At 37.2% G+C, this 14671-nt stretch overlaps 1 protein-coding gene across 1 annotated transcript in view; it reads left to right on the forward strand.

Moving 5' to 3' along the window:
- Window positions 1-14671, forward strand: part of LOC109031428 (protein O-mannosyl-transferase TMTC4) — a 29134-nt gene that overhangs the window by 8317 nt on the left and 6146 nt on the right. The window contains exons 5-12 of the mRNA XM_019042937.2: window positions 493-675; window positions 1439-1834; window positions 2513-2724; window positions 3441-3615; window positions 4628-4836; window positions 5395-5502; window positions 13058-13199; window positions 14332-14629. Of these exons, the coding sequence (XP_018898482.1) occupies window positions 493-675; window positions 1439-1834; window positions 2513-2724; window positions 3441-3615; window positions 4628-4836; window positions 5395-5502; window positions 13058-13199; window positions 14332-14629 (1723 nt within the window). The remainder of the gene's footprint in view (window positions 1-492; window positions 676-1438; window positions 1835-2512; window positions 2725-3440; window positions 3616-4627; window positions 4837-5394; window positions 5503-13057; window positions 13200-14331; window positions 14630-14671) is intronic.

The following is a 14671-nucleotide window of genomic DNA, read 5'->3' on the forward strand; positions in this document are numbered from 1 at the left end:
ATTCAAGCATATTAAATTAATGTCTGAATTAATATTGATAAACTGAACTAAATTGGGATGGAATGCAGTTTTTTTTTTTTTTTTGAGATCATTTTCAAACACTTAACTGGGCTCCAAAAAATTTAAAAGCCTTATGAAGTGCCTTAAAAAATGAAAATATATCTTCTTTATAACTGTAAGTATCTTGTATCTTTAATCAACTGTCATGCCAATTGATTCGGTGCTGCTAGGATCAACATGAACACTGATAGATGAATCAATGAAAAATTTTATCAATTATAAAAAAGGTTACTTGACATACCGGTTGTTCTTATTCCTAATAAGCACAAATCACACTCCGATATAGAGAGGCAAAACCTCCAAGGCATTGCCTCGCTGGAAATCACCGCTCGATCGAGTCACCATAAGTACGTCATAAAAAGGATTACATCAAAAGGAGCCCATTCAGATAACTTCTCCATGTAGTGATACTCTGATTTTTTAATGTTTTAGGTGGCTGGCATAGTGGGGAGAGCAGACTTACTGTCCACATTTTTTGCATTTATAAGTATTCTAGTCTATCAGTATGCTGTAAGAAAGGAGAATACCAGTGTCAGCTCCTTGAGTTATTGTGCACTTTCGTGCGTTTTTGTTGGCATTGCAATGCTGTGCAAAGAGCAAGGCATCACTATCATTGTGAGTAAAAGGCTTCATTTATTCTTTTTTTCAAAATTGGAATCATCATGCGGAAGGATTTGACCAGAATAAGCCTGATCACATCAGATGTTGCCTTATTTCTTCTAATGCTTTATTTTCCAAATAGAGAACTAAAAAACAATGAAAATTAAACTTTCTCTGAATTTTCATTAGTTTATGGAAAATGTCCGAACAAAATTTCAAGTCAGAATGTTGCTTATTTTTTGGTAAAAACATAAAACATAAGAACTCAGGCTTTGTATGATGTATTTAGGGCTAATTTTTATTAAATCTGATTGTATAATTAAGTATTTTTCACTCAATTTTTGCATGTACACTTTGTGGTCAAATGTTTTTCTAGAAATTTAGTATGTACTACCAGTTGTTCCATGCTGTTATTTTTTTTTTCAAACAAAGATTGAAAGTTCACTTATATATTCAGTAATGCCTCAGAGTAAGGATCAGGTCCTATTTCCGATTTGCCCCTCAGCCATATGTCCGATTCCACTGTAAAATGTACAAGTTGCCCCACATTTTTAAGCGCTGCTCAAAAGTAAAAGAAAAAAAAGTTATCATTAAATTATCATTTTAAAATTGCATCAAGGCCCAAGATTAACCTCTGATTTTCCGTGATCCTAGGATCATGAGATTGGGCATTTTCTAAACCCATGGAAAGTTGACGGATCTTGTTTATAATTGTTCAAAATTTAACTGTCAATCGCATATGTGTTTACTTATTTGTTTTGTTTTGTTTTTTACCCAGAGTATTTGCTGTCTATATGACCTGCTGATTGTGAACAACATGTACCTGAATAAAATGCTGCATGAGGTTTTCAACTCATCACAGAAAAAACCGAAAAGCAACAAACAGTTACCTCATAAGATTCTGAATCAAATCCATCAAAATGGATTAAATGGGCATAGCAACGGTCATGGAGCAGGTGCTGTTTCGATGCAAAATGGAAATCGCAGCAATGGTTTGTCAGACGAAAAGCTGAAAGACAACCGTCATTTCTTCTTGTTGTTGCTCCGGCAGTCCATACTGTGTTTTGGTTGTGTTGCACTCTTGTACTTACGCTGGATTGTCATGGGTTCTGCTCCTCCCGTCTTCCAAAAAGTCGACAATCCTGCATCGTTCTTAAATAATACACTCGAAAAGGTAAGCCTCCATAGTAGCAAGCACTTAAAAACATTAAAAAGAGTTTGTGTTTGGGTTTCAACTGTGCTCAGGGTTGTCACAGTCAGAGAAATCCGAGAAATGTCAAGGTATTTTAAATAGTCAGTGAAAGCCAGGAATTGATATTAGGGATTAATTGTTAAATTATCTTTTTTTGGTCTTCAGAATGTTATTAATGTTTCCAACAACAAATGTCGAGTAGTGGGGTTTGGAAGTTACAACTTTTTTTTGAGCAATCTATTATATCTAATTGCAATCCAAATAAAATAATTATGTTTCATCCTTTTTTTCCCCAGATAAGTTTTCTCTGAGTGTGATCCTCGATATATGAGCCGTTTATTCACATCATATTTGCTCTACATTTATTTGTTCAATAAGTGCAAAAACAAACCAACCTCTCTCTCTCTCCCCCCCTCATTTGAATAATCCATATCAGAAATAGGAAAATACAATATCAAATTTTTGGAATTATCATCATGTGAAAATTCTTTGATTTTAAAATCGTCCATGCCCCTTTTTTTTGTCCGAGAGTGCTGCCTAAAGATCACTGATTAAATCATGCAGTCTTGTAAGCGGTCTATTATTTCAGGGAGCCAAAAAAATCACAGAATGCAAAAACCACGTTCACCTATGATAACAACATCATTTATTGTGATACAGGTTGTGAACTACAATTACTTATATTCTCTGAACATGTGGATTTTGCTGTGTCCGGAGTGGCTATGCTTCGATTGGTCAATGGGCTGCATTCCACCAATCAGCGTCTGTAAATTTCCAATCGACCTCAGACTTTTGGCTGTTGTCATCCTGTGGGTATCATTTGCTGCAACAATGAAGAGACTGACCAAGTCTTTCAACACGCAAGAATGGAGGTACTGATGAAATATGCATATTTTCTTTTTTCAAATTTACCAGCAGTTACAAGATTTTATCATAACGCTCTTGCTATGAACAACTATAGTTATCATCACAAATCTTAACAGCTGAAGTGCTTCGTTAGGTGACTAAATCAGTATTTTTGTTCATTACAAGAATAGCTGATTGGAGAGTGAATGAGAAAGAAAAAGAAAGAAACGACTGGATTTTAATCCAACCCTACAATAGCTAATGAATGACAGTACTTAAATTGAATTGAATTGGAATAGGAAATCTGAAGTTACCAGGCATATCAATGCCTGTTGAAAAATATAAAAAATTAAAAATGATAATTCCCTAACTCTCAAAAGATCGGACCCTTATTTTCTTTTTAACACGTTGACTGGCAAGGCTTTTTCAGTTCTCAGTCTGACGAGACCAACACTGGTCTGTAATTCTACAAAGGAGTAGTTTATTCTCTAACTTCAAGAGTAACGCTAGCTTTATTCGTTGACTGTCTGTCTATTTGAACGTTACTAGAGTGCACCAATATCGTTCCTTGGTGATTCCTATATTTTTCGCTAGTTTGCCATTTTGCTACTCTTCGCTAGGCGAGGCTGTTAACGTGTTACTATCTATCAAAAGTCTTTCCTGCTTCCTATTCTTTGTCTATCTTGCTCTTTCAGTCTCTTGATTTCAATGCATTTCAAAATGAGTGTTTTTCCTGTTTCAGGGGTATAGTGATAGCATTAGCACTCCTCATCATTCCTTTTTTGCCAGCGTCAAATCTTGTCTTTCGCGTTGGATTTGTCATTGCTGAGCGTGTGCTTTACCTTCCCTCAGCTGGTTTTTGTCTCTTGGTTGCTCTCGGAATAAGGAGACTGTCTGTTTTCCCTAACTCGAAAAATGTAAGTCATTAAAAATCATTATTTGTGTCTTTAAATCTGAAAGGCAGTGCAGTGGCCAAACTTGAAAACGATGTATCTCAACTGATTGCTTCAAAATCTCTGTGCAATTTTAATTCCGAGGAAGGAAAAGAAGCAACATTATGTCATGGCTTAAAATTCCTTATTTTTATTTACCATTCCCAGGGGTCTAAAATGAAGCAAGTTTATCAAAGAAAAAAAAATTACAAAAAAATTTTCATTCCAATAAGAAGTTGTAATTCGACCAATAATTTGTGTTGGGAGGTAGACATTTAATATTTTATTAGCTTTGCTCAAAATAATCAGACAAATTTGAGAAGCGGATGTACCGTATAAGCTCATAACTGTTGTTATCAATCCTAAAATTCTAGTACCTAGGTAAGTCAGGTTTTTTTTTTTTTTTTTTTTTTTTTTTTTTTTCAATTAAAAGCTTGATCTGCTAATTGTTTCCTTAAAATTAGTTTCTGAGATCTAAATAAAAGAGAGTCCATAGAAACTCAATTAATTATCATCAGAAGAAGGTTCAAATTACATACGCTACTAACTCTTAGCAACTTGAAGTATGAACATATTTTGTGTGAGCATTCCCTTCTTCCTTCTGTTTTTTCGTTTCTCAAGTCATTGGTTCCCAGACGAAGGAACATTACTCAATTTCAAGGTTGGGAAATTGATTCAATCAACTCGATTTTACAAGTGAAAAATATTCCAAATTTATCCCAAATTTTGCTGATTTTTCAGAGAAATCAGAAGAAAATCAGTGAAATTTTCAGTTAGGAATTTCCAACTGTTTCAAGATAAACATAAAATTTTCTGTGAAAATTCTGCTACGTTGAAATCTAGTCTTGTTCTTTCGTCTGGAGAAGGACAAAACATACACCTTGATAGTTTTTAAGGAATTTATTAGTTCCTCTATAGAATTGCAAAGCGATTTAAAACAATGCGTGAGATGTTGAAGTTTGTACCGGCTCCCTTCAATTTAACTTTCTGTTTTTAGCCACTGCGAATCATGTTGCTTCTCCTTTGTGTGACATTCTTTGCAAGAACTGCTCAACGCTCCCTTGAGTGGTGCTCGGAGTCAGCTTTGTTCTCAAGTGCTCTTTCGGTCTGTCCATTAAATGCCAAAGTTCACTACAATTTGGGAAAAAATTCGGCTGATGCTGGTAAAACGGAAGAAGCCATTCAGTTCTACAAACAAGCCATCAAGTGAGTATAAAAAGAGTCACTTTAATAATTATGTATTAAAAGTAGAGCATATACAGAGTACCAGTTATTCCTGCCTCATTGATGTACGTGGCCTAAAATAGACAGCAGAGTAATATTTAAGAACAAATCAATAAATAAGGAGCGATAGTTAAAGTGATAGTAAAGTCAGGATAGGAATCAACAAAAAAATAAATTGTATCGAATCGTAAAGGCTCTGAACTTACATTCTTCACTTATAAGATATTTTTATTCTGCTATCTAAGAGTTCCAATTATTTAATTAAGGAAAATTAATGTCCAAAACTTGAATTACGTAACATTGTTTCAACAACTATTAATTAACCTGATGTTATATTATTTTTATAAAACCGTGAATTAATTAGAGTGGAGTGTCGTCACTTCAAGGATACTTATATCTATTTCAACCATCATTTGATTTTTCACGTCACCATCTTGAAGGCCTCAAATATGTTTCAGAATTTCTTGGTTTTGTTGTTTTTTTTCTTTCTTTCTTTTTTTGCAATTGTCAATCCCTAAACTATGTTTCCATTGCTTTCAGATTACATCCTGAATATGATCAAGCAATGAACAACCTAGCAAATATCCTGAAAGATACTGGAAACCTGACGGAGGCAAGATCGCTACTAGAAACAGCCGTGAAAATCAGGTTAACATTTATTTCATCATTATCATGAAACCTCATAGGTATCAAGTAAAGAAAGCTTCCAAAGATGTATTTTTGTCAAAGACATTGAATCATGTAGACCGTGCGTCTGGCTCAGTTTAGCACAGGCGGAGCGAGACAAGTCTCTTGGAGCCTCATGATGAACAAGCGGGGAAGGGGAGAGAGCGTGTTTCCCAAGCACTCGAAGAGACCGCAGAGAGGCAATGGAGAATTCATTTGCGCGCTCGGTTTTTCACAAATATCTCGTTCAGAGTCCATTTTCAGACAAAATTCCTAAGATAACAAGTTTTAGAACATCATTATATTACAGCTCTAAGCGCGCCTAAAAATCGTGCCCGGAATTTCTCCCCCCTGTGACGCACCACGCAGACTCACCAACCGGCTGCTCACCGCTCCCTGCTGGTAGCCTCCTCCCTACCCGCCTTTCCCCCGCGCCGCACCGTGCCTTATGTGTATCCCACTCCTCGGCTGCTCTCCACATCCACGTTACCGAGTGAGTTCAACCAGTTGAACAGTGTCGATTCTCAACTGGTTGAGAGTGCAGCACTGTGCACCTCCGCTCATTTAAATGCTTTGATCGCTTTTGAACTCATGAAAAATTGAAGAGCGCATGTCCTCGAAAAATCTATTCTCGGACTTTCTGCAAAATCGATTGCCGAATTCTCCTGAAAAATCAATTGTTGTGCCATTCTAGGTGGCGGTAGCCACCCCGGCCCAATCCTAAAAAACTCCCCCTAAAAAATGACGACCAAAAAAGAAAAAAAAAAAAAAAAAAAAAAAGACGGGTGGCTGCTGCCTAACTAGATTTACACGAAACAACGCGACCGGGCTTTTCTGCACGGTTTGCGGTCCATTAAGCTCTCCTACTAATTAAGTCGGAGAGTAAACCCCAAAAACCCTATAATATTTGGGTAGAGTATGCTCAGCTCTACTCGTAATGCCCTCGTTTTTTAACTTTAGTTAAATATTAAAAAAGTTATTAAACTTTAACGACAAATTTTGGACCCCAAAACTTGACGATCGTTTTTGACGACATGGACCCCAAAAGCTGACACTGATGGAATTGTTGATGAGCAGAGAGCAGATACGGGGCCCGCGAAACGGTCGGCCGCGGGATTGACCATCGTGTTTAGTTCAACTGACATTACAGCTATACCGTAGAAAAAAACCCCATACAAGTATAGATATTTTGAATCAGCGTCACATAAACTAAATATGATTTTTTGGAAATTTGAAATAGATGGCGTATAAAGAAGAACAATTTAATAATTAACCCGTTTTCTGACGATTTGAATGTCGATCGGTCCCTAGGGCTGTGGAGGTAAGGGTAGCATAAAATCCATTAAACTAGGTATGATTCAAATCTGTAGACTCCCAGGATGTGCCTTTCGGAAAGTTTGCGAACTTATATGGGCGTCGAAAGGAGAATTTATTGAAAGAAGGAGCGGGTCCTTCAATTTTTCAAGCACATTTGAATTTGAAAATAACTTGTAGAACCGCGCGATGGATGGTGAGCGCCGACTCCAGAAAAACTAAATTTCAGGTTATGCTACTGTTTTATTATGGCTTTAAATATTTAAATAACAAGGAAAAGGTACATTAATTGATGCGTGTTTCCATTTTATCGTAGCCGAAGATAACTGGATCCATTTCTATATAACACTTTTATGATTCCCGCACCCTTGACAAATTTAGCTGTCACAGTAAGTACTCGGATCAACCTGCCATTTCTTCCCAGCGGCCCTGATCTAGTGATCTTTTCAAGTAATCAAGTATTAATTGTTCATGAATGATTGATGATATCCCACTATAGTGAGTCCGAGATACTATTTCTCGTTAACAAGATTCAGCAACTTTTCACCAGAAAATCATCCTTTCCCTCAATACGATGATGTGTGTCTGGGATCTCAATCGGTGGGAATGAATCTGCGTTTCCACTTTCTACTAAAATTTTGCTAGCAGCCAGGCAGCCTACCTCCTCCGGAGTTGATGTGTGTTTTCTCAGTGTATCATGCAACTGGTGCCTAAAGCCTGTATGTTTTCATAGACTTGTGATACTTTATATTGGAAAACTGGTTAACGCATTCACCCATCAGTCGTGCGTATGTGTCTTCTTAAAGAAGCTACGCAGCACTCTGTTAATGAAATCAACTCAATGTCACAACATCCAAGATACTTGACTTCAAACATTACTGTTAATTTGATTATCAGCAAGTCTCCTTGATTCTGTGTCAGAAGTTGATTGAATCGTCTAATTTGCCTGTATTTGGATAAAATTCTTCAAATCAAGGTCTTTCATATTGACCTCTGCAGAAGGTATGTATCTGTATGCTACTATTTCATTGGTTTGATAAAATTGAAATGCTATAACTAATGCAGGATATCCTTGATGATAACCTCTCTATACATCGGCTAAAATTTGCAGTACCTGGAGACGTAAACTTGCCGTCACTGCTTACCACATATAGGAAATAATACAGAGCAGCTGTTCGATATAATACATCAGTGCCGCCTGACGTCTAGATTATCTGAGTCCTCGCCTGACAAATTTACCCACTATGAGAGTGCGACAGAAAATTAGCTGGTTCATTTGGCACGGAAAATGGATACAGGAATTAATTCTCTGGCACACCCTGAAAGTGAGTTAAAACTCATTAGATGTGGACTTTGGGTAGCCAGAACTGGCAGAATAATGAAAGCTATCGATTGAGACTGAGGCGACTAAAAATATTAGTTGTAATTAATATTTTGGGCTGCAACAGTATATCAACAGAGCATCTTCTTTGACGGAAAGTGGGCATTGAATGCCCGAGTTGAGAAATCTCTCATAAATACCTGCTTACTTTACCTGCCACTGTATTGATGTGAGAGTTACCTTAATCGGATGGTTGCAGAATCTCCCTGGCAATTCCCAGCATAGATATGATGGTGCTCCACATAATTAACTTACCGGCAGAATCATTCGCTCGATAGAATCGTATGAGAGGGATCACATAGCATAGGATATAAAATTAAGCCTTGAATATAGGTGATGTTTATACTTTAACCTCTGGTTCTCGGTCTACGGTACGAAAGGGACGGACTAATACAGAAGAACCATACATGACAAGTGGCTCCTAAGTTGTCATTTATTTGAGTCCTTAGCTGAAAAGTTCATGCCTGAAGGTGCGACAGAAAATGGACTGTTTTTTCCATCCTTGAAAGTAAAACAAAGAATCAAAATTGTACTCTCCGTTTTACCCTTATAGTGCGTTGCAACTCAATCGCAGCCGACTCTGCATGACCAGAATTGGCAGATACAGACTCATAAAAATGAAATGTTGTTGAAAGGAAAACCAAAAATTAAAGTGGTATTCTCTGTTGTACCCTGATAACGCACTGAAACTCAATCGCTGTTGACTCTGTATGACCAGCATTGGCAGATAAAGGCTCCTGAAAATGAAATGTTATCAAACTGTTTCATTACAGTTCAGAAGATTCATGCTATTGAGATCGAAATTTCAGTTGTGGTAACTGTAATTTTTGCTTGCGGAAGCATCAACTTTTACTGTTTATCTTTTCCAATGACGAGTGAACTGGTCACATTTCTCAAGATACAGAATGCCATAGCTTTAGAGACATCTCTCATTAAACTAAAAATATTGATAAATACTTACTTTGCTTACTGTCTTTATGAGACGGTATCACGCGTTTGCAATGTTATTACTGATGATGAAATTGGAGCTCGGAGAAATTGCGATTCGAATGGTCAAAGGACCTGGCAGGCATAACTAGGTATAAGCAGCGTAAATGATAGAGGTCCTGCACTGAGCTGCAGAATCTAGCTTGCATTCTATCATTAGTTCCAAGAATCCAAAAAAAAAATGTTGGATTATGTAAGACATAAAAGGTATCCCTTAACACAGGTGATGCCTCTAATGTAAATCCTGGTTTTGTGCCTACTGTACACAGGAGATGGAACATTACATAGAAGTCCTATATTAAGAGCAGCTCTGAAGTTGTTGATTATCAGGGTTCTTGCCTGACACATTCACCCACTTTGAAGGTGTGACAGTAAATAGACTGGTTAATTTTATCATTGAAAATAAACCCATTATTAGTTAAACTGGCACTCTCCCTTTCACCCTGTTGCGCGTTTAAAGTCAATGTGTCTTTGTGGACTCTAGTTGACCAGAATGGCCAAATGGAGAATCATAATGATGAAAGCTATAAAAGGATTTCATTGCAGCAGGCCGATTATTGAAAGTTTGAAGCAGTCTGATAAGAGATCGAAATGCGATATATTGCACGGTTAAGATAGGGCTGTCTTGCCTTGTCGTACTGACATAGTTTCAATAATCAGCATGCAGTTGAGAAAATTTATGTCATCACAACTAAAGTTTATTGTATACCATCTCCTTATGAACGGAAAGATTTAACGCAAGTACCAAGATGATTTCATATGATGTCTGGATAGGAATGCACATAGTAAACAAGTAAGTAGCAACTTTTCGTTTCAGGCACATTGTGCCCAAGCATTGTGCCCTCAATAATCAGAGAATCATAAAAGAAAACTCACTCACAACGAAAAAGGTACCTAGAGAGAGAAGGAATCATGCAAAATCAAGAATGGTCACAGTTGGAAGTATTATTCCTCGGGGCAGCATAAAATTGAAAATGTCTCGTGCGTACAATGAGAAAACCATTCAAGAAGTTATATTGTTATTAATTTCAGAAATAATATGACATAGAAAAAGAGACAGGAGCCAGGAGAAATTGAAATTGCAATGCTATTTTGCTCAAACCCGATTCAAAATTTCCAAACGAAACAATAACATAATTATCATAACCTCTCTATGCATGCACTATCTACGGCTTAGACTGCGCATTAGGAAATTTCGGCGAGACTAGAGTCCCTTCAGGCGGGACGATAGGCAACTCAGCAACACCCAGCAAGTCCGAGACCGAGACAATGGAAATGCCTGTCATGCCAGTGCCGTTGCCTGATACGGGTACTTTTCGTTCGTATATCCGGATGTATCCACTAAGCGGAAGGCGCGTCTTTACCCTGATTTACCCCGCTAGCTGTCTTACCTACCGCGCGACCTAGATTGCGTTATAAGTCAATGCGCTTTACTGTAGTTTCTATCGTTCGTAGCCAATGAGAATTAGGCATTACGTCAAGTGACCCAACTTTGTCACGATTTCAATACTGACCTGCGGTTTTTTTTCTGTGACGTACAGGGTGTGCCAAAAATATGGATCCTTCCTTACTGATGTCTCGAGAACGATTACAGATTATTGACATGCGGTTTGAACGAAATTCCTTAAAAAAAGGTGGGCCGCTTTCGAGGGGGGGGGGGGGGGGGGGTCGTTTCCTCTCTGCCTCGCGCCCGCGGGAACAACTTTTAAATTTAAAATGGGAACTCTCTTTGCCTGATACTTCGTAGAAGTCATACCAAAAATACGTGATATCCTTCCAAAAAAACAAAAATATGATTTTTGTACAAAATTTCGGCCCAATCCAAAAAATGTCACTAATTACCAAAAACAAAAAAAAAACAAAAAAAAAAACCAGGCACCCAAAAAATATGATGGCAGTACCGTTTGGATTCATCATATAAAAGGAAATGATATCAAAACGGCCCAATTTTCTCTTTCATGCCCATGCAATGTACCAAACACCCCAACTTTTTTCACAAAAAAAGAAAAAAATTAATAAATAAATAAATAAATACCTATAAGGTATGATGACCTGAACACGTTTATTGGATCCATCGATTTAAAGGAGTATGATATCAAATCGGCCCAACTTCTCTGAAATATGCCCATCTCGGATCAATAATTTTTTTGAGACCTTCCGACTCATCGCTGAGGAGACACTGATCATTACTTGACCCTTAGTATATATCCTTGTTTAGATGTCAAAGAGTTCCTTATGAGAACTGTAATGATTTTTTTTTCTTTGAAGAGATAAAATCAAAAAATCGTCATAAAATTGAAAAAAAAATTCGAAGAAAAAAAAAGGAATGGGCCGGCCGGCACGTACAAAAAAAAAAGGGGGGGAAATGTAGATACATTGGTATGCCCCAACATTTTGGCATGGGTGACCGACCCGGTCTTGCCAACATCCATGAAGTTGCTAAGAAAGAAGCATTGTAAGTAGGAGGCACATAATATTCGCAATAATACGCCAAGGTTCAGTAGTTTGTAAGGCCTTCTATCAGAAAAGAATATGGCATTGCTTGAAAGTTGTTAAGTTGTTCACTCATGTGTGAATATCTTTCAGTCTATCTTTCAATGACGATTTCAAGAAGGACTGATCCTCCTTTTGACGATGATACTTGTTCATGTATATGTGAAAGAGAGACGATAATCACCCTATATTATCTACCACTTGTATGTACGGCCGGCCGGCCCATTCCTTTTTTTTTCTTCGAATTTTTTTTTCAATTTTATGACGATTTTTTGATTTTATCTCTTCAAAGAAAAAAAAATCATTACAGTTCTCATAAGGAACTCTTTGACATCTAAACAAGGATATATACTAAGGGTCAAGTAATGATCAGTGTCTCCTCAGCGATGAGTCGGAAGGTCTCAAAAAAATTATTGATCCGAGATGGGCATATTTCAGAGAAGTTGGGCCGATTTGATATCATACTCCTTTAAATCGATGGATCCAATAAACGTGTTCAGGTCATCATACCTTATAGGTATTTATTTATTTATTTATTAATTTTTTTTCTTTTTTTGTGAAAAAAGTTGGGGTGTTTGGTACATTGCATGGGCATGAAAGAGAAAATTGGGCCGTTTTGATATCATTTCCTTTTATATGATGAATCCAAACGGTACTGCCATAGAATATTCTAGAAAGCTCTGGAACATTCCGACCTGGCCAAGAAATTCCAGGCGCGCTTTGCGTGCCCGGAACAGCAGATGAGGCTTGCATAGCGAGCCTTAAGTCACTAGTGCGCACGGAACAGCTAGTATAATTTTACAACCAAATAGCAATGTTTCATTTTTCCGAACTAGTTATTAACTGAGAAAAAAAGCCTCACAATCCAACAAAAATTCACTGGAGCCGCTACTGCGCATGCGCAGATGTGTGCAATTGGGACACACGAACTCATCGATGTGGGTCAGTGCCAACACTAATCGGCATGCAAATTTTTAAAAGTTGTCTCGCCTCCCGTGACACAGGATGCACGGTCTACGTGATTCAATGTCTTTGATTTTTGTATTTACCCTTTTGGATTTATTTGCCGACAGAAATCACAGAGGCAAGAACCCAAGATTAAGAAAGGCTACATACATATGAGCGAACTAAGATCTGTAGAACCCTTATCCATAGTTTCTTTCGCAAAGTGTTCTATTACAGTGTGTGCCATTGACTTTATATTATTTTTGTTTTCTCTTCCATACCCAGGAGGGCCCTTTACTTTGAAATTCTGTGTATGAAAGTGAATTCAGTATTGATCAGTAGCAATCAGTAGTAAGATGCCTTTTTGTAGATACAAACAATTGGCTTTTGTTGCTAACTTTTCCTCTTGTTTTCCAGGCCTGATTTTGCTGCTGCATGGATGAACTTGGGTATTGTCCTGTCCGGTTTGAAACTTTACAATCAAGCAGAGACAAGTTACCACACTGCTCTGACTCATCGCCGAAAGTACCCTGATTGCTACTATAATCTTGGAAATTTGGTTAGTCTTGGCATGAACTAAACTTTTGGGACTTATTTTTTTATTTATAATAGGAAGTTTGCAAAGAGTCTATATGCTGAAACTTTCACAGTTTTGTGAAATGTATACAAAAATGCTAAGTTTCATCCATAATGTTGCACTAGACAGGATACAAAATGGAACAGTACAATACATCAATAGTGAAACTCACAAACGGCGTAACTATATCACTTGCGGTGCAGTGTTTTAAAATCCTTTTGCCCATTTTATTTTTTTGGAAAAAAAATCAGCAAGGTCAGCTGTTCCCGGAGGTTTTCACAGAACTTTTCTTGCTCAGAAAAGAAAAAAAAATTTCTGGCAAATTAATGTTGAGTTGTTTTCCATATAAAAATAAAGTATGAGAGGAAGTCTGCTACGTTGCAAGCTGAGATATTTGATTTGGGAGTTTCACCATCGACTTCATTCTTCAGCAAAATTTGATTTAAAATACAATAGATGTACCAAAATTTTCCAGATCCAATAAGTGAGCGAGAAAATAACATTTTGCTTTTAGTTCAAATTTTCTGCCTTTAAAAAACCAAAATCTTCTTGAATTTTAATCTTAGGCCAAATGGCCATTGATATCCGTCTCTTCTGATGAACATTTGCAATTATCAATACTCCTTCAGAGGTCTCGAGATGGAACATTCAACTTTTGTACTCAATGAAAAATTATGGTTTCACCTATAGAGATATTTTATAGTAAGGCTGTGGTAGTGATAGATTATAAATTAGGAAGAAATCAATCTTGGTAATTAGTCAAATCCTTTGTTCAAAGAAAAGGCTTATTATGCAAGCAGGGTTGCCATGAGTATGAGTTAAAACGATAAACTTGACCCTTGGGCTTCCCCCTCATGTTTCAGCCTTAAGTTTGAATAGAGATTTGCTCGTATTGCAGATTAAACGTTCTTTTTTTATCAGTAATTCACCAATTTTCTTGAGAGCTTTCATCAAAATCAAGAGAAAATTTTAGACAAAACCATTGGCATCCTTATGTTCCTTGCAAAATTGTATTCGACTTTTAATCTCTTGACTTTACAGAAGTTTCATTCTCCTTCTCCCATATAAAGTTAAGATAGTTATTATTTTATGGAAATATTCATGCTTTTTTCAGTACCTTGATATGGGTCGCAATGCAGAAGCTTATGAAGCATGGCTCATGGCAACGCGCTACCGCCCTACTCATACAATTGCATGGAGTAACATGATAGTCATGCTTGACTCAATGGGAGAGTATGTCAAAGCAGAGCAGGTCGGCAAAACAGCTCTCTCCATACTGCCTAATGAACCAGCACTACACTTCAGCCTCGCCAATGCGCTAGGTAAAACAGGGAAGCTCGAAGAATCGGAGTGGCATTTCACCCAAGCAATCAACCTTAATTTCAACAACGCTCTTTACCACTCGAATTTTGGTAAGATTCCAATCTCTGTAATCAATCAATTTATTGATTAGA

Source organism: Bemisia tabaci, chromosome 7, assembly GCF_918797505.1.
Source record: "Bemisia tabaci chromosome 7, PGI_BMITA_v3".
NCBI lineage: Eukaryota > Metazoa > Arthropoda > Insecta > Hemiptera > Aleyrodidae > Bemisia > Bemisia tabaci.